This window comes from Podarcis erhardii (assembly GCF_964252035.2).
Source record: "Podarcis erhardii genome assembly, chromosome: 3".
Classification (NCBI taxonomy): domain Eukaryota; kingdom Metazoa; phylum Chordata; class Lepidosauria; order Squamata; family Lacertidae; genus Podarcis; species Podarcis erhardii.
Window position 1 is genome coordinate 56,552,062 of NC_138507.1, and position 24,065 is coordinate 56,576,126.

Genomic DNA, 24,065 nt, shown 5'->3' on the forward strand with positions numbered 1-24,065 from the left:
TGCTTTGCTGGTGCGGATTACTTGGCTGTTCCCTTTTCGCCCCGGATGCCTTTCTCCTGGCGGATGGCTGTTCTGTTGCGAGGCGACTGAATCCTCGCTTGTCCTGCGACTCTGTCTGTCCTCGCGGGGAGCGGGGCGGGTGGTGGGGAGGAAAGGACCTGGAGGATATTTTTACCCCGTGCCTGAGAAGACCTGGGAGCGAGCGAGAGGGACATGCGACAGTCTTGCTGGTAGTGGATGAGATCACTGTGTACGTAGGAGGGGAACTGGGGTGGGTGGGGGGAGGGCGAATCCATCCCAAGCTCCATGGGCTAAAAGGGGTGGGGTGGGGGTGCAAATAAGAACCTCGGGTTTTTATTTTTATTTTTTAAAAGAAGCACCCTTCAGCAGACCAGTTGCATGCCCTCAGTACCCTGTCACGCACTGACTTCTAAATCCACGAGGATCTGAGTTTCTTATTTTGCGGGAGGGAGGAAGTCCCTGGTGGAAACATTGCATTGCCACCTGATTTATTGATACAGCTCTTCTTGCTATCTCCATTGCACCAGTACCAAGGGTGAGATCACTGGTTTGCACAGAGGAGTGAGGTGGGAATATCTGAAGACAGTGGTGGTGGGGGGAGGGGGAGGAGAGAGATATCCAGTACTGATCGCCCCCAGCTTGGGAAAAGTCACTGTACAGCGGCTGTTTGGCCTTCCTCTCTGCCATCATGTTGCTTTAACAGTACCTGCTGATCAGGGAATCTGGTGATCCAGCCAACATGACTAGTTAACCCAAAGGACAATATTGTGTGGGAGGGAGGCAGGGAGCACCATTGCCGGAGCCAGGCTATAAAGAATACCAGCTCCATCTACTTGGGCCGTGCCAAAGCCATTATTTCTGTCAATCAACAAGCAATTGCAGTGGAAGGATAGCAATTGGGGGTTCGGTTATATGCAAGGTATAGTTATACTTCAGCTTCGAGCTGTTAGTGGGTGTGGGAAGGGTGGGAATTTGAGGGCGAGGAAGAAAAGCAGCAGCTGAGTGGAGTTACTGTGAACGGGCCACCGTGAGATGGAAAGGGGAAACAGGAGCTGAGCGGGTTGTGCACACTGGACGACATCAGGGTATTTGCTTCGGAGAGATTCATGCTGTGAGGCAAAGGAGCACCAAACTTGTCGGTTCTGGAAAGGGAAATAAGGAACTCCCCCCTCTCTCTTTTTTGGAAAGAAGAAGAACAGACTTTGTAGCATTAGGGGCTGTCTCCCTTTTTACTTAAGAGGAGTATTGGACGGAGTGGCACAATGACTCATTTGCAGGCAGGCCTGTCCCCAAAGACGCTGGAGAAAGCCCGGCTAGAACTGAACGAAAACCCGGACACCCTGCACCAGGACATCCAGGAGGTGCGGGACATGGTCATCACCCGGCCAGACATTGGCTTTCTCCGCACGGACGACGCCTTCATTCTCCGCTTCCTTCGGGCCAGGAAGTTCCAGCATTTCGAGGCGTTTCGCTTGTTGGCCCAGTACTTTGAGTACCGCCAGCAGAACCTCGATATGTTCAAGAGCTTCAAAGCCACGGACCCAGGCATCAAGCAGGCACTCAAGGATGGCTTCCCAGGAGGACTGGCTAACCTTGATCACTACGGCAGGAAGATCCTGGTTCTGTTTGCTGCCAACTGGGACCAAAGCAGGTAAACATAAGAGTTTGGGTTGTGGGCAGCTGGGGTCAGATGAGACACTTGCCTGAATTTACCATTGTGCTGCAATCTAGAAATGTCACCTCATCATAGCAAACTGAAATCCTGTTTGGCCCCAGTGATGAAATGATGTTAATATTCCTTTCCCAGCCAGCAGAATGCCAGGCGTAAGGCATCTTGTTTTGTCCTGAGTTCTCCATGTGGCAAATTGCAATTTTGATGATCTGATCCAGATGTCCTGTCATAGTGGGGTGGTTTGATAGGTGTCCTTCAAATTCTTTCCAAATGCAGAGCTCAGAGACAGGGAGAACCAACATTCTTAGGTTCACATTTGCATTGGGCCAGGTTGGGCCATAAAATGTAGGAGAGGGGAACAGACGAATGGAAACTTGTTCTTTTTGTTGGGATACTGTGGATCTTGGATCCTTCACTTGGAGGGCTGTTGGCTAAGGCATTGTAGAGATCCTGCTCAGTAGGGGAAGAGGGATGGTCTTGATATACCACCTTTAATATCTTTCTGTGACAAGAGCTGTGATGCCTGTAAAGGAGCAAAAGTGTTGTCCGTTTGTCCTGTCACTGACATATTTATCCAATGCAGTTTTGCCTGCTTCTGTGAAATAAGCAGTCAGCTGGGACACAAACAGAGGATGACGTTCAGGAGTGCTCATTTGCATGTCAACCATAGTCTCCCAGGTCCTGGTCCTACACTATTCAACCCATAATTACTCAGAATTTTCCCCAGTTTGGAGGTAATTTTTATAGTGTTTCCCTCTGGTCATCTCCCATGTTGTAGCAGCAAAGCCTGAACTTCTGCATCAACATGGGTTGCCCAGAAGATAGAGGTACTTCCTAAGACAACATTCCACTTCTCTTGGTGTCTGCATGATGGAAATTACCCATTGTGATATATAATATCAGATGATACCAATGAAATGTGGGAGCCAATCATAGTGGGACAGAAAATTTGAACTCTGACTTGTTAATTCTACCACTTTGGTTCAGTGGAAGTTGATGGAACTCAGCTGAGATAAGTGCTGCACACATGCTGATTAAGCACTCTGTCACAATGCTACTGAGGCCACAAGGAGCACCCTATGCACTTGATCCAACCCTCTTGCAGGTACCTTGGAAAAGCAAGGACTTTATCTCGGAGGCAAACTTCATGACTCCTGCCAGTAAATCTATTTATCCTAAAATTTATCAGATGCCTTTCCAGGCAATGAACATCAGTTGCTTAAAATGTAGTGAAATGATAATGCAAATGCAAAAGCAGAGTAGTCCTAAAAATATCTTGTAGCAGGAAATTGAATATTCATCCCTAAAGAAATGCCTTTATTCTCATAAAGTCCTGCAAGGCTCCATCAAGTCTCCAGAGCATGCAGACTTCCTGGCCCAGGCTGGTCCCAGTTTCCATTGTCTGGTGTGTGTGAGCACAGGCAAGGGACCAGCCTGGTTTAAACCACTGGAATCTCTGATGTGCTGGGGATGGATATGCTTTAGGGCAATGATGGGGAATCTGTGACCCTCTAAATGCTGCTGTACTAAACTCCCATCATCCCTGACAAGTGGCCACGCTGTTTTGGGTTGATGGACACTGGAGTCAAGCAACATCTGTAGGTTCACAGGTTTGCCACTCCTCCTCCACAGTTAAAAGGGGATTGGCTATCAGGTCTAGCAAAGGCCTTTGCTCAAGGTTTTGGAGGGCAGGAATTACTAGGCATAAACAACCTTGAGTTACATGTTCTGTGCTGTGATTGTTCTCATTTGCTCATTCTCTAATGTATATATTGAATGGATGGAGAATGGAACAGAATTAGTGTTTGGCTCCATCTTCAACAGGAACAGTAAAACAACAAAATAGGCCTTATTATGGCATAGGTTTTCATTGACAACAGCTGTATTAATCAGATGCAGGAACTGAACTGAGACGGTAGGAGGCATGAGGTGAAGTGTAGTAGAAAATAAATCATACTAACCTAGTTCTGAATTTTCATTCAAACCCTTCCATTTATCAAACTAATACATGTAATACAAATGATTGTACATAGAGCAGAGTGAACAATACATATCTTGTCAAAATGACAGCAGAAACAGAAACACAAGGAAGCCATATTTGCTTATAAGCACTTACACTTTGGGGGGGGGGGAGGCAGTTACACCCAGGAGTTGATGTTAAACACTGCCACCATCACAACGGTGGGGGGTTTAATTAAAAAGGTAAAGATGACATCATCAGGATGCTGGATTCTGTAGTGTCAGTTTTGAGCTTTTCCTGCAATTGCACATAACCATGAAATAGGCACAGCCCTGGTTAAAACCTGCTGAAGCATAATTTGTAAATTAAGCCTTTCCAAAAGGAAATTCTACTCTGTCAATAGTTTATCATTTATGCTGGTACAACCCCATGCTGTATCAGTGTGAAAATAACAATAGCACAATCCTATATATCTTTGCTCAGAAAGAAGCCCATTTTGTGCGTGTTGGGGATTACGTACTTTCAGGTAAGTGTGCATGAGACTGCTGCCTCAGTATGTGCATTTACTTTTAAATATGTTTTGAGAGTTGGCAACGGTAAGAGTTAATTTTGCTTATAGCACACAAGTGCTACAACCACTTTACAGATGCGTAATTGGGTCTCTTTTCTTAAGGCATACAACATTTTAGAAATGGGATAAACAGTGGTTTTCTAACAGCATGCATAAATAGGGGGCATTAAGCACAGTTAAATTAATCATGGATCTCAGATTATCCTTAGAAATTAGTTATACACTATTGAGCACATAAATGTGACCCATGAGACACTATAAGAAAACTAAGTTTCAGTGAAGGCGGCTGGACATAAAACAGAATTTAATTTACTGGCATGCTAATGCAAATTTTCTCTATGTTACTGAAAGGCAATAGTTCCTAACTTGCTTTTTCAGCTCTTGACATCCTTTGCTATTTATTTGAGAAAACTTGAAGATGGAGAAGGAAGAGGTTACTCTTACTTAAATTGCGTCTAATTTTGACTTACAGACACCCTACAGTGGCCTTTGGGAAATTACACATAACTTCATATGTGGCAACATACATACTGCTTACTTTTAATCACTTGATAAGTCATTGAAATGGATTGGGTAAACATTTTATAGGCACTCCCAAAGTCAGCAAGTTTGATTTAGCTCTGAAACAAACTCTGGGGCTGGGGGATCCTGAAGCATATTCTCCAAACTTAGTTTGTACACAGAAATCTGAATGCAGTCCTCCCTGCTCCACAAACAGTCCTCTCATGGATAGTTTTTGATGTGGTAGTTGTAAAAGCACTACATTTCCTTCAAAGAGATTTACAGGATTGCAAATTTAAGTGTCCCTCAGCACAGAGCACTTGGGAATTTTTCAGAATTCAAACTCTGAAATGTTGGCAAATTTCAAATTTGAGCAAAACTTTGTTTCAGCTCTACTTCAAACATAACATTTAAGTCCTTAAGGTCTATTTCAGAATGGAGCATGTGTTGTGTTTCATCACTCAGGAGAATACGTTAATGTAATCTGTCACGAGCCTGTGATGGAACTTCAAGTTTACATTCATCCGCCTTACTGTGCTGTCAACATAAATAACGATAAGGATGAGGTGAAATGTTGGATATTGCAAGTCTAGGGTGAATTTATGCAAATAGTTCCTTCTGTGGGAAGACTTCAATGCAGATGTCTTTCATCATAATTTGCTTGATGCTGCCGCTTTGAAAACAAAAGCTTACAATTTGTGATTCCTACAATGTATCATGGGGCTAATGGTTGGGATGTCTTAGCCAGGTCTGGAATCAAGACCTGGTATCCTAACACCAGTTGCTGGGTTTGTCGGCTGCCATTTACACTTCCCAGGACATTCTGGACTAATGTTATGTTGGGCACTTCGCAGCATTGCTAGAAATTTAAATGCCAGCTCTCAACCATCCTTGCGACTGCCCATCCATTTTCAGATATGCCTGAGGGATCCAGCAACATGAGAAGGGAGACACAGAGGGCATTTTGCTCATGCCTCTTCAGACCTAGCTTTGGCCCTGGTTTATCACTGAGCTTTTTTTTTTTTAATAAAAAAATTGCTGCCTTAAATTGTGTCCTGTAGTGGATATTATTATTAGTGGTGGTGCAAAATGAAGCTTCCTTATCCCAATGCCATGTAAGGCAAGGAGAAGGCCACTTAAGAAAACCAAGGTATCCCATGGAGATTGCATATTGACTGCTATTTTTAAGTACTTTTAATAGGTCTTTCTGGATGAACAGGTTCTTTAAATGCTCTGTTCTTTTTAAAGTTAATGACTGCAAACCTGAAAACAGTTACGCTTCAAGAATCCAATTGACTTCCATGAGCTTTAAGCAACTCAACAGGGAGCAGGACTGCAGCCAGTATTGCTACTCTTTCTTGCTAGCTAGCTAATGAAAATTCCACAGTAGGTAAATCATGGAGAGGCATAGAGAAACATACTGAAGGAACATAACTACATGCAAAGAATTCCAGATTCAATCCCTGGCATCTCCAAATAGGTTGGGAAAGATTACCGTACTTCCCCAAATCCTTGAGAGCCACTGCCAGTCAGTACAGACGAGAAAGGGATGGGAAACCTCTGGATATTGTTTGCACCATCCCTGATAGTTGGCCAGCTGGCTGTGGCTGATGGGAGTGAAGTCCAATTGCATCCAGGGGGCCCTGGTTTCCAGACCCTTGAACCTAGTACAGTGGTACGTCGGGTTACATATGCTTCAGGTTACATACGCTTCAGGTTACAGAGTCTGCTAACCCAGAAATATTACCTCAGGTTAAGAACTTTGCTTCAGTATTGGAACAGAAATTGTGCAGCAGCGGTGCAACGGCAGCAGGAGGCCCCATTAGCTACAGTGGTGCTTCAGGTTAAGAACAGTTTCAGGTTAAGAATGGAATGAATTAAGTACTTAACCTGAGGTACCACTGTACTAAGCTAGGCCAATGGTCTGACTAGGTGTAAACACCTTCCTATGTGGATGAGGCTTAGTGAGCCTGAACAAAGTGCTGGGCTTACAAACTCTCCCCTCTCTTCCCCCTCTGCCTCCTCTGAAACTAGAGTAAGGAATTATGCTAAGTTTAGTTTCATATTTAAACATTCTTGCCTTAGTGTTATGTACCAGCCAGGAATCCTAATTTAAAATACAGTGTATTCTAGCCAGTTTACAAGAAGCCAACTTCAAAGCTTGGGCTATTATTAAGCTAGGCAAAGTTTGTTGCAAACCAAGTAAAACTAAGATCAGACTCTTTAAAACTGAAACTATAAACTAGGAAGGGGGGTGGGAGTGTACAAACCTGACACTTCACTCCGACTCATTGAGACTCAGCCACATAGTTTCATGTTTCATACAAATACTGTTGTGTTGCGGTGTCACCCCAGTCTTAAAGGTTTGTGTATTTATCTGATCACATATAGTGAAACTATGATTGCCATACTTTATAATGTGCAAACTGGATACGTTGACAGCAGATTGCAAATAATATCTTTTCTTCTAGCATCGGAATATTGTTAGCTAGCTTAATACGATCTTGTCTTTCTTGGCAGGTACACGCTGGTGGATATTTTGCGTGCCATACTTCTTTCCTTAGAAGCCATGATTGAGGATCCTGAACTTCAAGTAAATGGATTTGTTTTGATTATAGACTGGAGCAACTTCACTTTCAAACAGGCTTCTAAACTGACACCAAGTATGCTTCGATTAGCCATAGAAGGCCTTCAGGTAAAAAACTTTTTAAAAAACATTACTCGTATATCTCCTAATCTTCCCTCCTCCTCACCCCAACCCGCCCCCCCCCCCCAGTTGGTGTGGTTCCATGCTAAAAACAGAACAAGAAGAATATAAATTCAAACAATCCAGTAACTGAAATGTTAGGCTATATATTCATTTCTCTCAATTTGTGACCTAACTGAAGAATAATCAGGTGGTTGTTTATTTTATGGCTGAGAAACTGAGTCTCATATTTGATGGTTGCCTCAAATCAAGCAGTTCTAAATTATTATTGAGGGAAGAGAAAGAACAAAAACTCCCAAAGGAGGCAGAGTTGGATTCCTGATGGATGTTGTGCGTTGTCCAGCCAAAGCAAGTTCCTCTTCAATAGTGGTATTAACTTTGGGATTAACAAATGTGGAGTATAAGTTCATTGCCTATGAACTTGTTTGGAGTCTTCCCTCTGTGTTGTGTCTGCCTCACCTTTACCTGGGGTACATACTAGTCTGGATTGCAGCAGTTGACCTCTTGTGGGTGGGGAAGAGCATCTAAATGCAGGGAGGTGGAGTCAGTGGCATAGCTTCAAGCTCTGGCAGCGGGGCGGAGAACAGGCGGGGGCGTGGCTGGTGTGCATCCTGGGGGTGTGGCACGCCGCCCGCAGGGGCGTAGCACATGTCCTGGGGGTGTGGCGCGCATTCTGGGGACGTGGTGTGCTGCCTGCGGGGGTATGGGGGGGCAGCTGCGATGGCACCCCACCAGGATTGTGCCACCGGAGGCGGTGCGCTCCCCCCGCACCCCTGTTCCTCCGCCAGTGGGTGGAGTAGATGGCATTTTGGCCTCTTCCTTCTGTAACTCATGTTTTTTCACTGATATCTTTTCTAATAACACAGAATAAGTTGGTTGTGCTAGTTGCTATGTATCACATGTAAGAAAACTGAAATTAACCCCCCCCCAACAAACCTATAATGTAACAGATGTGCTACATTAGGTTTCTGGTGTGTTGTGAGGAGAGAGACAGAACACATAACTGGATATCCATGCTTGTATGAATGGTTGCAGAATTAATTTTACACTGGCCACACTTTGGCCACCACAGGACTATGAAGATGCATTTCTGAGATAGTGAAGATCTTACTTTCAGTATGCAAAATGTCATTCCTATGCAAGCTTCCCACCTTGTCTGTTTCTAAGCATTGCTCAGCACATGAGTTGTGTGTGTGTGTGTGTGTATTGCACAGCCCTGCCAGCTGCCACCATGGCCTTGAGTAATGCACAGTGGCCCTGTTTCATGTGGTGAATAAATGCTTCACAGCATTTATTTGGGAGGTAGGAAATTTGCTACTGGGACATTGACCGCTGTGGTGAAAGTAATGTCTAGATTGGCTAAAACATATCTTCATGTCCTCAGGATAGAGTTCTGAGGTGGCCTCAGTAGTTCACAAACCACATGGAGAGCTTATTGTTTGTCGTTTCAGGCTATACAGTAAACTGGCTGTTACCACACACCCAGTTCTCTCAATTTTCTACCATGTTTAGGAGTGGGGTGATTCTTGCCCTGAGGGCAACAGAAAATGAGTTCATTAGTGTGGTTAGAGGCACCACAGCAGAATGTTTTCAGAGGCCACTATGCAGTAAATGGTTGTGTGATTCAACCCTGTATCTTGAGAGTTTGCTGATACCTTAATGCTTAATGGAGGTTGCTGTGAGCTTTTTCTTAGCCATTAACTGCATACTTGATTAAAGTTATCTATAGGTTAAAGTGCTTCTCTTGCAATGTTAAATCATTGAATCATGGTACATAAGTGTTTTATGTTATATTTAATAAATGCAAAACTATCTTCATTAAAGCAAATGTTTATCTAAGAGGGAACTGAATTTTTATATCCAAATATTGAGGGTTTTTTGCCTCATTTCTTACTGCAGTCAGTTCTGCTTTTACTCGAGGAAATGCTTTCATTCCCTTACATTTCAAGCTCTGAAATGTTTTTATGACTCCTATAAAGCAACCATCTCTATGAGCTTTTATGCGCTCTGATATTGCAGTCAATTTTAGCAGGGCCTGCCAGAATTTTCATCGTTCTTCTGTAGAGTTATGATCTAAGGCCACTTTCCCATGTCGATTCTACACCCAATATATATCAGGCTAATGAAATGGATTCGCATGTCCCTGGACTTGACATAAGACTGTTAGATAAATGCCAGGCTGGTTGAGGAAATGCACATTACTTTAGGGCTGGGGCAAAAATGACTCATTTCTCACCCTCATCCCAGAGTGCAGAAAGTCACTTTCCATTTCTGGAAACTTTAGACACGCTTATTTGTTGTTCTGGGCACCATTTTCCTGCTTCTGTGCCCACTCTAGCCCTCTTCAGGTCTTCTAGCTTCTGTATAGAAGAACATAGGAGTAGGGCTGCACTCAGTAGCCCTGCCTCTAATGTGGTGCAAACTGAGAAGCCAGTCTGCTGGTATCCACACATAGAGAGTAGATGTCTGCGGGGAAAGTGCCCCCCCATGCATGCAGCTGGATGTACAAACATCTACAGATGTTCTCACTGTTTGCACAGATGTTGGGAGAGGGCCTTCCCAGAACACATGATATTAGGAGGGGGATACTCCTTGGCCTGTTCCTGCTCCTGTGTCACTGCATGAGTGAGCTAGAATGCCTGAAGGGGGCTCCTGTATTTTGCCCTGTTTGCCCACCCAGTTGTTTAATCTGGTTGGTGGTGGTAAGCCATGTGATGTCCCCATAGTATTCTGACATGATGATGCACAGACACATTGAAACAATATCATCGGAGTCCATACAGTGGTACCTTGGGTTACATACGCTTCAGGTTACATACGCTTCAGGTTACAGACTCCACTAACCCAGAAATAGTACCTTGGGTTAAGAACTTTGCTTCAGGATGAGAACAGAAATCGTGCTCTGGCGGCGCGGCGGCAGCAGGAGGCCCCATTAGCTAAAGTGGTGCTTCAGATTAAGAACAGTTTCAGGTTAAGTACGGACCTCCGGAACGAATTAAGTACTTAACCTGAGGTGCCACTGTAAGTTTATATGACATTGTGGGAAAATCAGAAAGGAAATAGTGTTCAGGAAACAACCAGAAGAACAAAAGGAGCAGCATGGAAACCATGGAAATGTTCAGTTGGAACTTAAATCTGCCTCTTATGTATGTTGTTTTCCTCTTCCATTCCACATGAGCCGTGGTTACTCTTCCCTTGAAAATGCCCACCCTTGGAGTGGATAAAGACATCCCACAGGTTTTTCAAACAAAAACTAATCTAAGGAGGTAGGCTTACTTACAGAGCAATCAATTACATGTCTACTCAGAAGAAGTTAGTTCCATTGTGTTTACTGTGGCTTGTTCCCAGATAAGTGTCTATAGGATTGCCTTCAGTGCCCTTCTCCTGACACCTCACATGTGGATTTGCTTGGGGGTATTATACTTCCTTGAGATACACTGGAATTTGGCTTGGGGACCGTCAGTTGTTCTACAAATCATCTCTTTGTTTATGTTCCTATTTATCAATGTTAAAGCATTCTTGTACATTGCAATATTAATTCAGCATCACCCACCAAAACATTTTAAGGAGCCATTCAGGACTCATGATGACTGCCCTGAATGGGCTAAAGTGTTGTGTTGGGAGGCCACTTGCTGAATCTGAATGAAAACCTTCAGGTGACAGTCAGAAAAAAAGAACATTTATAAACTGGTTCCTTTCCTTTTCTTGCCATGTGACGTGCACATCAGAAACTGGTCTATCTGAGTTACAGAGCAGGTTAGAAAAGTACAGATGGGAGATACTGAAAAAGGAGCATAACCAATAAGTACACATGGCGTACTTGCTGTCTTGATAAACAGCTACGCTATTTAATCAGTGGAATTGTATTTGCTTTGGCTTACAAGACTTTGCCGAGATCACATGGCAGCTGAGGAAGAAAAAAGACTAGCACTCTAGTAAATTAATTGCTTTTACAGAAAAAGAAAAAAGACACAGAGATGGGTGGACGGGCGACTCCAACAGACTAGCACAGGCTGTTTAACACTAAGTGCACCTGTATACCAAATCAGCCTGCTTAAAGATAGCCAACATTTTGTACTCCAGACTCCCATTATCTCTGATTGTTGTCCATATTGGCTGGGGCTGATGGGAGTTGGAGTCCATCTGGAGGCCACCACATTGCCAGTCCCTGATCAGCAGTGACCAGATGGTGTTGGGTGGAGAGCAGTCTACAATAGCTCCTTAAGCTGCAGTTCTAACCCCACTAACCTGGAAGTGAGGTCTGTCGAGGACTTCTGATTGTGCATGATGACGATTGCACTGTTATTCCAAAAAATGGTTGGAATGCATACTGAGTGACTCTTTGGTGACCTTCTTTCCTGCAAGGTACAGAAGCACCTTGGTTGGGTGTGAGAGATAAGGGATAAATACATGGGTCCTCCAGGGTGCCCTATTGTCTTGTCTCACTTTCTGGACCCACATGCATGATTTCCCTCTGGATGTCATTAGGCAATATTTGGTCCACCTCTACCTAGTTACGTTGTATGGATGACATTTGAATTCCATAGAATCATAGAATCATAGAGTTGGAAGAGACCACAAGGGCCATCGAGTCCAACCCCCTGCCAAGCAGGAAACACCATCAGAGCACTCCTGACATATGGTTGTCAAGCCTCTGCTTAAAGACCTCCAAAGAAGGAGACTCCACCACACTCCTTGGCAGCAAATTCCACTGTCGAACAGCTCTTACTGTCAGGAAATTCTTCCTAATGTTTAGGTGGAATCTTCTTTCTTGTAGTTTGGAACCATTGCTCCGTGTCCGCTTCTCTGGAGCAGCAGAAAACAACCTTTCTCCCTCCTCTATGTGACATCCTTTTATATATTTGAACATGGCTATCATATCACCCCTTAACCTCCTCTTCTCCAGGATAAACATGCCCAGCTCCCTTAGCCGTTCCTCATAAGGCATCGTTTCCAGGCCTTTGACCATTTTGGTTGCCCTCCTCTGGACACGTTCCAGTTTCTCAGTGTCCTTCTTGAACTGTGGTGTCCAGAACTGGACACAGTACTCCAGGTGAGGTCTGACCAGAGCAGAATACAGTGGCCCTATTACTTCCCTTGATCTAGATGCTATACTCCTATTGATGCAGCCCAGAATTGCATTGGCTTTTTTAGCTGCCGCGTCACACTGTTGGCTCATGTCAAGTTTGTGGTCAACCAAGACTCCTAGATCCTTTTCACATGTACTGCTCTCAAGCCAGGTGTCACCCATCTTGTATTTGTGCCTCTCATTTTTTTTGCCCAAGTGCAATACTTTACATTTCTCCCTGTTAAAATTCATCTTGTTTGTTTTGGCCCAGTTCTCTAATCTGTCAAGGTCGTTTTGAAGTGTGATCCTGTCCTCTGGGGTGTTAGCCACCCCTCCCAGTTTGGTGTCATCTGCAGAAACATTTCATGAGTTGAAAAATAATTTCATACAAGTAAAAGGGTAGTTTGGTACTCTTCTTTGAAGGACAGCTTGTTGTTTCATGGTTCTTCATTTTCATTGCTTAGCTCAGAAAAATCTTGCTCTTCGTGTAGAATGGTAAGCAGTGTCATTAATCTGATCAATTTTGGTAGTCAATCTGCATAGAAAGTCAGATTCTGAGTGTTGTGATAAACAAATGTGGGGATTTGAACTCTGTTCTCTCGAAAACAGCAGGCATGTTGGTCAGAGGCGAAGACTGAGGGCCACATTTTCTTCTAGGCTGTCTTATACCAGTGCTGGGCAAGGCGAGAAGTCAACGCAAATAGATGCAAGAGGTTGAGCGTTGGGCTTACGCTATGCTCAGTGCTATGGAGCTTGTGGAGTTGAGTCAGTATGGGAGAACTCATTCATTGTGTCTCCTTCTGCATCATAGGGATTATAATAAAGTGCATTTTCATGTAAAAACCTACCACAAGACTCTGAAGCAGTGCTTTGGCAAAGAAAGAAAGAAAAGTGTATCAAATTGTATTGAAGCTTTGTAGGTAACCTGGATTGAAAGTGTGGCGGCTCTACTGTTGAAACAAAAATCACACTGGAGCTTGTTTGTTTGTAGCAAATAGTTTTCAAATAGTGTAAAAGTCTTAAGCACTTACTGCTGCCTGAGCAGGCCACAATGAAGCCAGACAGATCTGATGTTGAGCAGTTCCATGTTGTTGCAGTGGTTGTTACACAGGATTGGGCTCCCAAGTCCCCTCTTGCCCAGCTCCCCTGCCTTCAGGGGTTGGTGAAGGAGGTCTTCTTGTCTGTACAGTGGTACCTCAGGTTACAAACGCTTTGGGTTACACACTCCGCTAACCCGGAAGTAGTTACCTCGGGTTGCAAACTTTGCCCCAGGATGAGAATAGAAATTGCGCGCCGGCAGTATGCTGGCAGCGGGAGGCCCCATTAGCGAAAGTGCGCCTCAGGTTAAGAATGGTTTCGGGTTAAGAACGGACCTATGGAACGAATTAAGTTTTTAACCCGAGGTACCACTGTATTATTAATGCACCCAATAGCTAACAAGCCTAGTGTTTAAAAATCTGTCCCTGTTTCCTTTCCCCTTTTTATGTTATTACATGTAATTGGCCTTCACACATTGCTGAGCATTTCCAAGGAAGTCTGCTAATTAATTAAAGCAAAAATTACTTAATAGGGATCCTTTTAAGAACATACAGCTCTTCCTTGCATGAAAATATTGTGATGTTAATTAACACTACCATAATTTCACACGCATAGGAGAAGCTCTGTGTGTCATGGCGCTTCCTGTTGTCAGTATAACTGAGTGAAGAACAGGGACTTGACACCATGATCCCTGTTCTCCCCCTGTCCCACACTCCCAACACCCTAGCTACTGGGAATACTAGCATTTTCTTCCAGTTCTCAGGAACCTTTTTCAGCCCAAGAGCCACATTCCCTTCCATGCAACCTTCTGGGGGCCACATGCCAGTGGTGGGCAGGGCCAGGGGCAAAAGTGGGCAGAGCAACAAATGGGAATGTGATATTTGTTTCTTCACACACTTGCACACCCCTCCCTCTCCTGCAACCAGGCAAGCAAGAAGTGTTCCAGCTGCACAAAACTGGGCACTCAAAGAGGATACAAAAGCATAGCCAGTAAGGGGTGTGGCATGGGAACAAGGGTGTGGCCTGGAGAGAATCCCAAGGGCCAGACAGAGAGGCTTGAAGGGCCACATTTGGCCCCTGGGCCTGAAGTTCCTCATCATCCCTGCTCTGCTTCCATATTCCCCTTTCCTGCATACAAGCAAAATAACCTATCCCCACTTCTTCTCTCTCTCAGTGCTGAGTGCTTGGCACCTCCCACAGAGCCAGTATTTAGTAGTTACTGTATTTTTTGCTCTATAAGACACACCAGGCCACAAGATGCACCTAGTTTTTGGAGGAGGAAAACAAGAAAAAAAATATTCTGAATCTCAGAAGCCAGAACAGCAAGAGGGATCGCTGCACAGTGAAAGCAGCAATCCCCCTTGCTGTTCTGGCTTCTGGGATAGCTGCGCAGCCTGCATTCACTCCATGACACACACACACATTTCCCCTTACTTTTTAGGAGGGAAAAAGTGAGTCTTATAGAGCAAAAAATACGGTATATTCCCAGGGACTGATGGGTTATTTGAGAATTGTCCAGCATTATACTGATTCCCAGGTACCTCTGTGCATCTCGATGAGATTCATTTATACTTCCCCCTCATCCCTGAGCCCTGCTTTCCCACCATTATGTTGTCCAGATAAGTTTGATATTTGAAAGCCTCCTTAGAGAATGGCATTCAGCACTATGCTTCGGTTCACGGATGGCTGGGACAAGGGGGCAGCCAGGCCTGTTCTGTGCTCCCTCTCTTTCTCCTTCGACTGGTTTTGCTGAGCTTACTGGCTTGTTGCTCACATTATGTCGCAGCATCAAAGGTTAGCGATGAGCTAGCAGATCAACACACTGGATGGATTTCTGTGAAGGTAGCAGTGTAGTAAAAGGTGTTTGTGTGCAATATATATATATAAAAGGATAGTCAGAGTGCCACATTATTAACATGTCAAGGTGATATTTAATTATTTGAGGCAAAGTAAAAGGAAGGGGAGGGAAAAGGATACAGTCGTACCTCGGGTTACATACGCTTCAGGTTACATATGCTTCAGGTTACAGACTCTTCTAACCCAGAAATAGTGCTTCAGGTTAAGAACTTTGCTTCAGGATAAGAACAGAAATCAGGCTCTGGTGGCGCAGCAGCAGCAGGAGGTCCCATTAGCTAAAGTGGTGCTTCGGGTTAAGAACAGTTTCAGGTTAAGAACGGACCTCTGGAACGAATTAAGTACTTAACCCGAGGTACCACTGTATCCAGTTTAGGTTGCCATCCTTCTAAGTGAGCAATCCTAACTGAACACAATGGGATTTTCTTCTGAGCAAACATGCATAGAATTGCATGCTGTGGATGTGTAAATAAATCACGTGATAGGACTACTTTTAAAAATATCACTTCAAATGAGGGAAGGGAAAATAGGGAATGTTCTAGATGTTATAAATTGATTGTGGGTGGACTCTCTAGACAGAATCATTGTTTTTTACATCTTTGTTTGGAAACACATATGGGGGGAGGGGAACTTGCTCTCTTTAAGGGCAAATTTAATGTTACACAAAGGCAGAAGGCAAATGCCAGAAGTTCTTTTTAAAATTATTATTATTCCATCTCTTTGGAAGTATCTTAAAGCGAAACCAGAGAAATGCTAAAGCTGCAATTTAAATTTGAGCTACAGAAAATGTATTAGAAAAATAGAGCAAGTTTGTTTTTAAGAAGCTAAGCTTCCCAGTGTCATTTGTTGAAGTCATTTCTGGGATCTGCTGCAACAGATTAAAAACAAAAACCAAAGTAGGCACAGTGGTACAATACTGCAGCTCTTCATTTGTATGCTGACAGATGGGAGAATGTATTGTTCATGCCTGAGAGGGACAAGGAAGGGCTGTCTGAGTTTGCACTTACAGTAGCTTTCTCTACATTTTGAGCCTTTTTTGTGTAAATATAGTTCTATCTATTCCCCAAAATGATTTTGTAAAAGGCTGGCATAGGCAATGGGAAAGAATCTGTATTTTATCTCAGCTATTCAATTTGTATTCATGTTTGTCTAAGGTAAACCTTCCTTGCTTTTACTTGCTGGGTTTTGATATGATAAGGTATATAATTTTGAAAAGGGTTCCTGCATCTTTATCTTTGTCCAGTGACAACCTATCATCAAACACATACATCCATGAACTCCCATTTCTTTTCAAGTCTATTGAATGGAAAGGAAAGTAATCATCACTCTTGTCAATGAGCAATTAATTACTATTGCTTGTTCTCCTGTAATGGCATAAAAAACCATGCTGATGACATTAACGGCTGTTATTCAAGCCAGGCTAATTAGCAGTTCTGGTCTAAGGTAATGTTGAGTTGCAACGAAAATCATGTCAGGGTAATGCTGGAAATATTTTCAGTAATCTCCATAGTTCTCTGTATACTTGGATGCCAAGCAGTTCCTCACTTAAGCTGACAGTTACCATGGTGAGCCTTGATCAGTTAGTATGCAAACATGCATTAAATTGTGGTACAGGAGAATAAACACAGATCTCAGATGCTTAAAGCGGGAGGCGAATAGTTGTGAACTATGTGAAGAAAATTGCTCCATTTCTTTTTCCCCCTTTCTAACTCATAATGTTTCCAAAGGGCAGCCAGTAGGTTTTTAAGATACAATAGAAAACTTGAAAATAGACAATTTAAAAAAGTAATCTGCCATTCAAACAACCCCCTGCTCTTCCCTGCTAAATGACTGATCAAATTAGGCTTCATGTTGGTTCTAGAGCAGATTTTGGTTGGATTTTCTTAGCCATCTGAAGAAAAAGAGTCACCTAATGAACTTTCCACAATTGGATTTGCTTCTCTGGGGGCACCACACAGAAACCTCTCTCAATTGACAGTAAAGTTTGTAACCAATTGTAGGGAAGGAAATGATTTTTTTATTTTTTTTTTAGTTCCTCCAAATCAAGCAAGCAGGTCAGAATTGTTGTAGCTTTGACCTCAAAGGCAACGTTCAGGCATATTGATTTCTAAAAAGAGAAACTGGAACCTGGAGAAAATGAGTGATAGGTTTCAAAGTTTGGTTTGATTTTCTTTGAAAAATACGAAGGACGGCAACATTCAATTTGTTCTGTTAGGGTTTATAGATGGGGGCTTGGCCTGCTGTCAGAAACTATACAGCAATCAGACAATGCACTATTGGGGTTTTATTGCTATTTTCCTCTTCTGCTTTTCAGGAAATGGGGAGGAGGACAGGTACACTGAATTGTTTTCTGGCCTGTTGGCAACCCTACTACAATTACATGGTGGGGGTGGTTGCAAATTAGCCAGTCGAATAGATTGCAGATGGACCTGGTGGAGCAGAAATTATATAAATCTGTAGCAGGGAAATGACTCTGTAGAGCTGTGACCTCAGTGCTTAAGAAGCAGAGCAGAAATGTAGTGGTAGTAACAGAATCCAGGAAATATGCATAGATTAGGTGACACCTGGAAATAAGATTTCATTGTTGAGAAAATAGCTAAGGGTTATATCCAACACTACAGTTGCACTTGCTCAACAGACCTCGGCTTGTACAACAGAACTTCCTGTCGCCCCTCTCCTCTGCATTCCCTTTCCTCTCAAAATCTTCTCCAGAGCATAGGCAGACCCTCCAGAACCTGTTTTGGGGGCACATAGAAAGAGGAGAGAAAGAGATAGTCCTGTTGTGCAAAGAGAACTATGCATGTTCAGCACTGGACACAATTCTTAAGTACTTGCCTGTTGTTTTAGAGTACAATCTTATGCATACCTACTCATAAGTAAGCCCTTTTATATTCAGTTGGGCTTGCTTCCAGGTAAAAGTCTTAGGCTACAATCCTGTACCCCACTGCTTCTTTTTCTGAGAATATATTTATTTGTTGCTGCTGTTAAACATAGATGGTCGGACAACAACTCAGCATTTTATTGTTTCCCTCCAATATCCATTCACCTCGAAACATGGCCATGAAGGACACAATAAATCCCTCTTTTTCCTCCATAGGAATGATGGATTTTCTTTTGCTTTCACTCACATTATGATGACAAAAAGCCGCAATAATTTTTATTGCTTTGTGTAGGAGAGTAGCATTGAAGGAAACCTTTATGTAAGTGTAACAGAAGAATTATTTAATGACCATATTATTTATTTATTAATATCTTGTGGACCCAGTCTAAGCTTTCAGCTCTTAGACTCTGTGTTCAAATGTTATGATTCCTACAAGAGGGTTTTTCTGTGTGTGACATATATATGATGTAGTTTATATAAGGGCATGTTAACCTGTCAGCACCCTCCGTTTAACAACTGCTGCTTTGAAAAACGACATGGTTTTCAAAGAGCTATATATCTACATTTATTTCTGTGAATAAAAACAAGGTGAAGGAGCTTTGTTCTATCCAGTATTTAGTTCTATTTTTGAGTTGCAGAACCCATTCAAAGACCTGTTGAGGTATTCTGTGTGTAGACACACACACACACATGAGAGAGAGAACTTTGTGTACAAATTACTGAGTATAATTATTATAAATTATATTCATATTTATACTTTTTGTTCTGCCACAGGATGCTTTTTATATGCATGTTATATGCATTATGAAAACCATCCATGTCCATTTGGGGACGAACACTTTTTAAGCCTAGATATTGGTGCTTTTGGTCAACTCCCACCCATATCTGTATAAAAACTTCATGATTAGAGTAAATTTAAAACTTGTCTAAATGCAAGATATTTCAATCCTCTTTAGTTCCAGTACAGATATCCAAATGAGGATGGTAATTATTTTCAAAAATCATTAAGAATCCATAGGGTCATTGCTTTCAGATATGGTGCCAAGACAATGTTTAGGCTTGGCAGTCTCCAAACATCCCCTCAGAGCTTCTTTGTTCATACAATATCTAGCAGTCATGTTTGCACCACCTACACTAATGCTGCAGTGGGGGTTTCCTGCAGGAAACATCTATAGCAGGGATGAGGAACCTGTGGTGCTCCCGATATCGGTGGTCTACTGCTGCAGTCACCTGTGATCATTGTTTGAAGCTGGTGGGAGTTGGAGTCAACACCTGGAAGGTAACAGGTTCCTTGTCCAAGATACATAGTGTGGAGGGCAGGTGTGCATCTCTAAATATTAAAGAACACACATTAGGAAGCCATGATTTGATGCTGCTCCCTTACACATGTCCACCATGCTCATTCAATTCATCCAACCTATTCAAGCCCTGAACAGGGTTCAAGATGATCACCATTAGATCTATGTGAGTTGGCATGTAACATTAGCCTGAGGTTCTTTCATGTCAGTTACTTCGTGACTTTCATCAAACTTAACAAATTGAAATGACAACAACTGAGAAAACCTGAAAATTTTGTTTATTGATTCACCACTGGGCTTTCCGCAACTACTCTTTGGGTGTCTCCAAGTGATAGATTTGTCCCTTAAATAACTTGCCCTCACTAACGGGCAATATATTAATGTGATTAGATTTTCCTGTAATAGTCTGATTTGTGAATGACGTTTCCAAAACCAAGCAATCCTATGATAATGAACAGTGAGTGCATGACGCTCATGTTGTGTGAATGAGCTTGAAGAAACTAAACACAATTAAGTGAATGTTCAGCATCTGGAATAGTTCAGGGTTAATTCATACTTGCACTTTCCAACAGCAGTAAATTAGTCCAGCATTAAAGTACCTTACTCTGGACTTTCCACACAGCCAAATCAGTAGGGAGCTGGCTAGCAATATAGACAGTAATGAGGTGAAACACAACATTGTTGGAGTTACTGCTGGAATAAAGTGATGCTGTTTGATTGCATAGATGCAAACACACAACCCTTGGTGGTTTTCCACCTTTCCTTCCAAACAAGTTTCAGTATATATTCCCACAATAGAGGGTGATTTCTTTTGAATGTGAGAAGAGCTATATGGTGTGCATTTGTTAATATTTATTATTTATCAGGCATTTAGACAGTAGATTGAAACAGCTACTAATCTCTGTAATATGTATTTAAACAGCAGGCGATAACAGCTCCAGAACAAGCATTAAAACCTGTCTAATCAATAGTGTGCAACTTTCTGAATGTTTACTGATTTAAAGCCCATAAACTCATAAATGTAATACTGCTGGGATAGCATTCTGTGCATTTTAAATTCAGGCGTGCAGCTGCAGATACAATCTTCAGACAAAATCTGTGCTGTTCAAACTGCTGTCAGCAGTTAGAACGAACCACTCTGAATGCTTCAGGGAGTTCAGTGTGCCAGGAAAGTTGTTGCAGGATCACTAGGCTAATGGACACAGCCCATTTGTGTCTTCTGGCCATGCAGTTACCATCCAGCAGCCTTTAAATATCAGTCTGTCTTAGTTATGTGATTGGTGCATTTCAGCACCTCCAGGGCTCTGGACAGAGCAAACATGGCTTGGAGTCAATAAGTGACTGCTGAAAATGAGCAGAATACTTGTGAATTCTAGTAAGCAGTTTCTACAACTCTTCCCCAAACCTAGGCCCTTATATCTATTTCTGCTGGAATTTGAATGAGGGCAAGAAATTCTGAGTAAACTTCCTTCCTTCCTCCTTTTGGGGCCCAGATTGATTCATGGAATTTCCCTCTCAGTTTTTGTCAATCTAATGGTTAGGCTAAGGATGCTAATATCATTAAGATTATAGACTCATGTAGCTGGAAGAGAATGAATCACCCCAGGACAGTACATTCACCAGCTCCCTATAATTCAGCCTTGTTGATCAAGGTGACAGCATGTCACATATAGGGGAAAAGGTGAAAATAAACGTGGCTGGAAATAATGCTAGCTTGTCACATCTTTTGTGCACAGGCCATGGAATATGGTAGATTTCAATCAACTTGACCTTTCTGAAGATTTCAAAAGAAGTTCGCATTTCGACTTCCGGTCGGCGCCAGCGTTTGATGGCGGTCCTAGCCTCAAGCTCCGAGGCAGGACTGCTCCGTAAGTTCGGGTCTTACCCGCTACGGCAAGCGGGGGACCCCTAAAATCACAGGCGCTGAAGCCTGTGAGCAAGGAGATTCGGTGGGCACCTTTGCGCCCCCCCGGCATCGTGAAAGAGCCTTTTTAAAGGCTCCGGAGCGGCATCGGGGTGAGCGCGGTGCTGAGGATCGCTACCCAGCTTACGGAGTGAAGCCGCGTCGCCATTAACGGAGAGCGCCGATTCCTTTCTGAAATCAACGATTGGCAACAACAATACCCGTGAGTAAGATTGCAAAAGTAAGACGGGACTTAAAAAATTTAGAAGATTTGGCTGAAAACGGGAAGGCAAAATTAAGGAAGTCAGCCTCCCGGAACTGCATGATTAACGGAGCAATGAAAAGACTAAGCTGTGTTTAAATGGACTTTCCTTTTAACTCTTATTAAACCAGACATCGAAAGGATCTCCCCCCTGTTGTGCAGGAGAAGGGGGGGAGGAAACAGAATTAATTTAACCTGCAAAAGAAAGGGATAAGGAATAAAAAACCTCTGCTGCTGATACTTCTGGCCAGGCTGCCGGAGCAGCGATCGCCTGAAAAAAGGAACTGTCAAGTGAGCTGTCAAAGGACAGCGGCTACAAAATAAGACTTATTTTGAAACATACTCGGGACTTTGGTGGATTACAATTTTAACAGTAAAGTGCTACAAACTAAAGACTTTTAATGGGACTTTTGCCTTTGGACTTTCTGTTTCTTTGTTCTGGGTGCCTTTGGACGGTTACAATTTCCTCCTCTAGAGGGCTTTAGTTACATTACGGAGTATCCAGTGGGATTTTCCACTTGCAACTTTCCTGTGTGAATGACCTTGAGTTATGAGCAACCCGCCAGAAGAGATTTCAACAAGAAGTAAAACAAAGCAGGCTCAAAAACAAGCTCAAAAAAGAGGCTCCTTATCAGGAGCAGCAGCTGCACAAGAAAAAATAACAGCAGCATCAATGGAGTCAATGACACAGGCCCTGCTTAAAATAAATCAGTCACTAGAAGTACTTACCAAGCAATCTGCAGAACTCACTAAACAGTCTACAGAGAACTCAAAGAAATTGACGGAGTTGACAACAAGACTAGACCTGAATACAACAACAATTTCATCTAATACAGATTCTATAAACCGTTTGGTTCAAGAATCTACGGAAACAAGGAGAATAGCTGAGAGTGCTAGGTCCACTGCTGAAGAAACCAAAGGAAAGTTTGCGCCTATTGTAAAAAAAGTACATGAACATGATTCAGCATTAGCCCTACTAGAACTGGAAAGGAAAAGTAAGAATCTGAAATTAAGACTGGTTCCAGAAGAGGAAGAGGACAAGCTCGGGGAATTCCTTACAGACAAATTTCAAGACTTCTGGAATGATGAGCTAGATGGAGAGGAAGATGAATTTATGATAACCTCAGCCTTTCGGATTGGCAGGAAGCAAGGGAAGAAGCCAAGAGATTGTTTAATTACCTTAGGATCAAAGGAACAAAGAGACAAAATATTGAACCTACATTTCCAGAAGGCCTTGGTCATTAAAAATTCTCAGATTCAAATCTTCAAGGATATTCCTAAATACTTTTTGGAGGTTAGATCTCAATTTAAAGAACTAGTTGATCTACTTAAGAAGAATAATATCCCATTCAGGTGGGAATTTCCACAAGGGCTGTCCTTTAGCTACAAAGGGAAGAAAATTAAAATAAAAACAAACCAGGATAAAGAGTTCTTTTTGGAAAGAAATCAAGAGGATCTTCAGAAAGGAACTGTCAGCGAGGAGGAAGTATCGGACATCTCAAATCTATCATTTGGACTGAACCGAGCACCGACCGAGGAGGAACAACAACTTGGTGCAGTCGGTGGAAGGTCTACCCAGTAACCAAAATGTCTCTGCAACTCTTCAGTTGGAACTGCAATGGTTTGAACCACCCTCGAAAAAGGGGCCAAGTATTTCATTTATTAAAGAAGGAACATCTAGACGTAATCTGTTTACAAGAAACTCACATTGCCAGGATACATAGAAAACTTTTAACAAACAAGAGATTAGGACAAGAATTTATATCATCAGATAGAGTCAAGAAAAGAGGAGTTGTGATTTATGTCAAGGAAAAATTTGAACCAAAATTGATCTTTAAGGATGACCAAGGAAGATACCTGGCAGTGGAAATCCAAATTTATGGAGAAAAAATATTGATTGTTGGAGTTTATGCACCAAATGAGGGGAAGGCTGAATTCTTCAAGAAGTTGCATGAGACTTTAATGGACTTTTTGGACTTTAAAATTATAATGATGGGTGACATGAATGGAGTCGTCTCTACAAACATGGATAAGGCCCAAAGACAAACAATATCTAATGACGGAAGACTACCAAAGACTTTTTTTGACCTGACTGACACTATGGATCTGATCGATATTTGGAGAACTAGGAACCCTCTGGAAAGGGAGGGGACTTTCTTCTCTGAAGCAAAAATGACATGGACTAGAATTGATCAAATATGGATTTCTAGTAATCTGGCATCAAAGGTTAAAAAAACAGAAATCTGCCCAAAGACCTGCTCTGACCACAATGCTGTCAAGATGGAAATGAAACTGACAACAGCTGGAACCTTTAGATGGAGAATGAATG

The 24,065-nt window shown here is 42.6% G+C and overlaps 1 protein-coding gene across 1 annotated transcript in view; it reads left to right on the plus strand.

Moving 5' to 3' along the window:
• The first annotated feature begins 277 nt into the window (after positions 1–277).
• CLVS2 (clavesin 2) overlaps positions 278–24,065 on the plus strand; it is a 47,804-nt gene continuing 24,016 nt past the window's right edge. The window contains exons 1-2 of the mRNA XM_081855929.1: positions 278–1,672; positions 7,246–7,420. Coding sequence (XP_081712055.1) covers positions 1,284–1,672; positions 7,246–7,420 — 564 coding nt within the window. The 5' untranslated portion in view covers positions 278–1,283. The remainder of the gene's footprint in view (positions 1,673–7,245; positions 7,421–24,065) is intronic.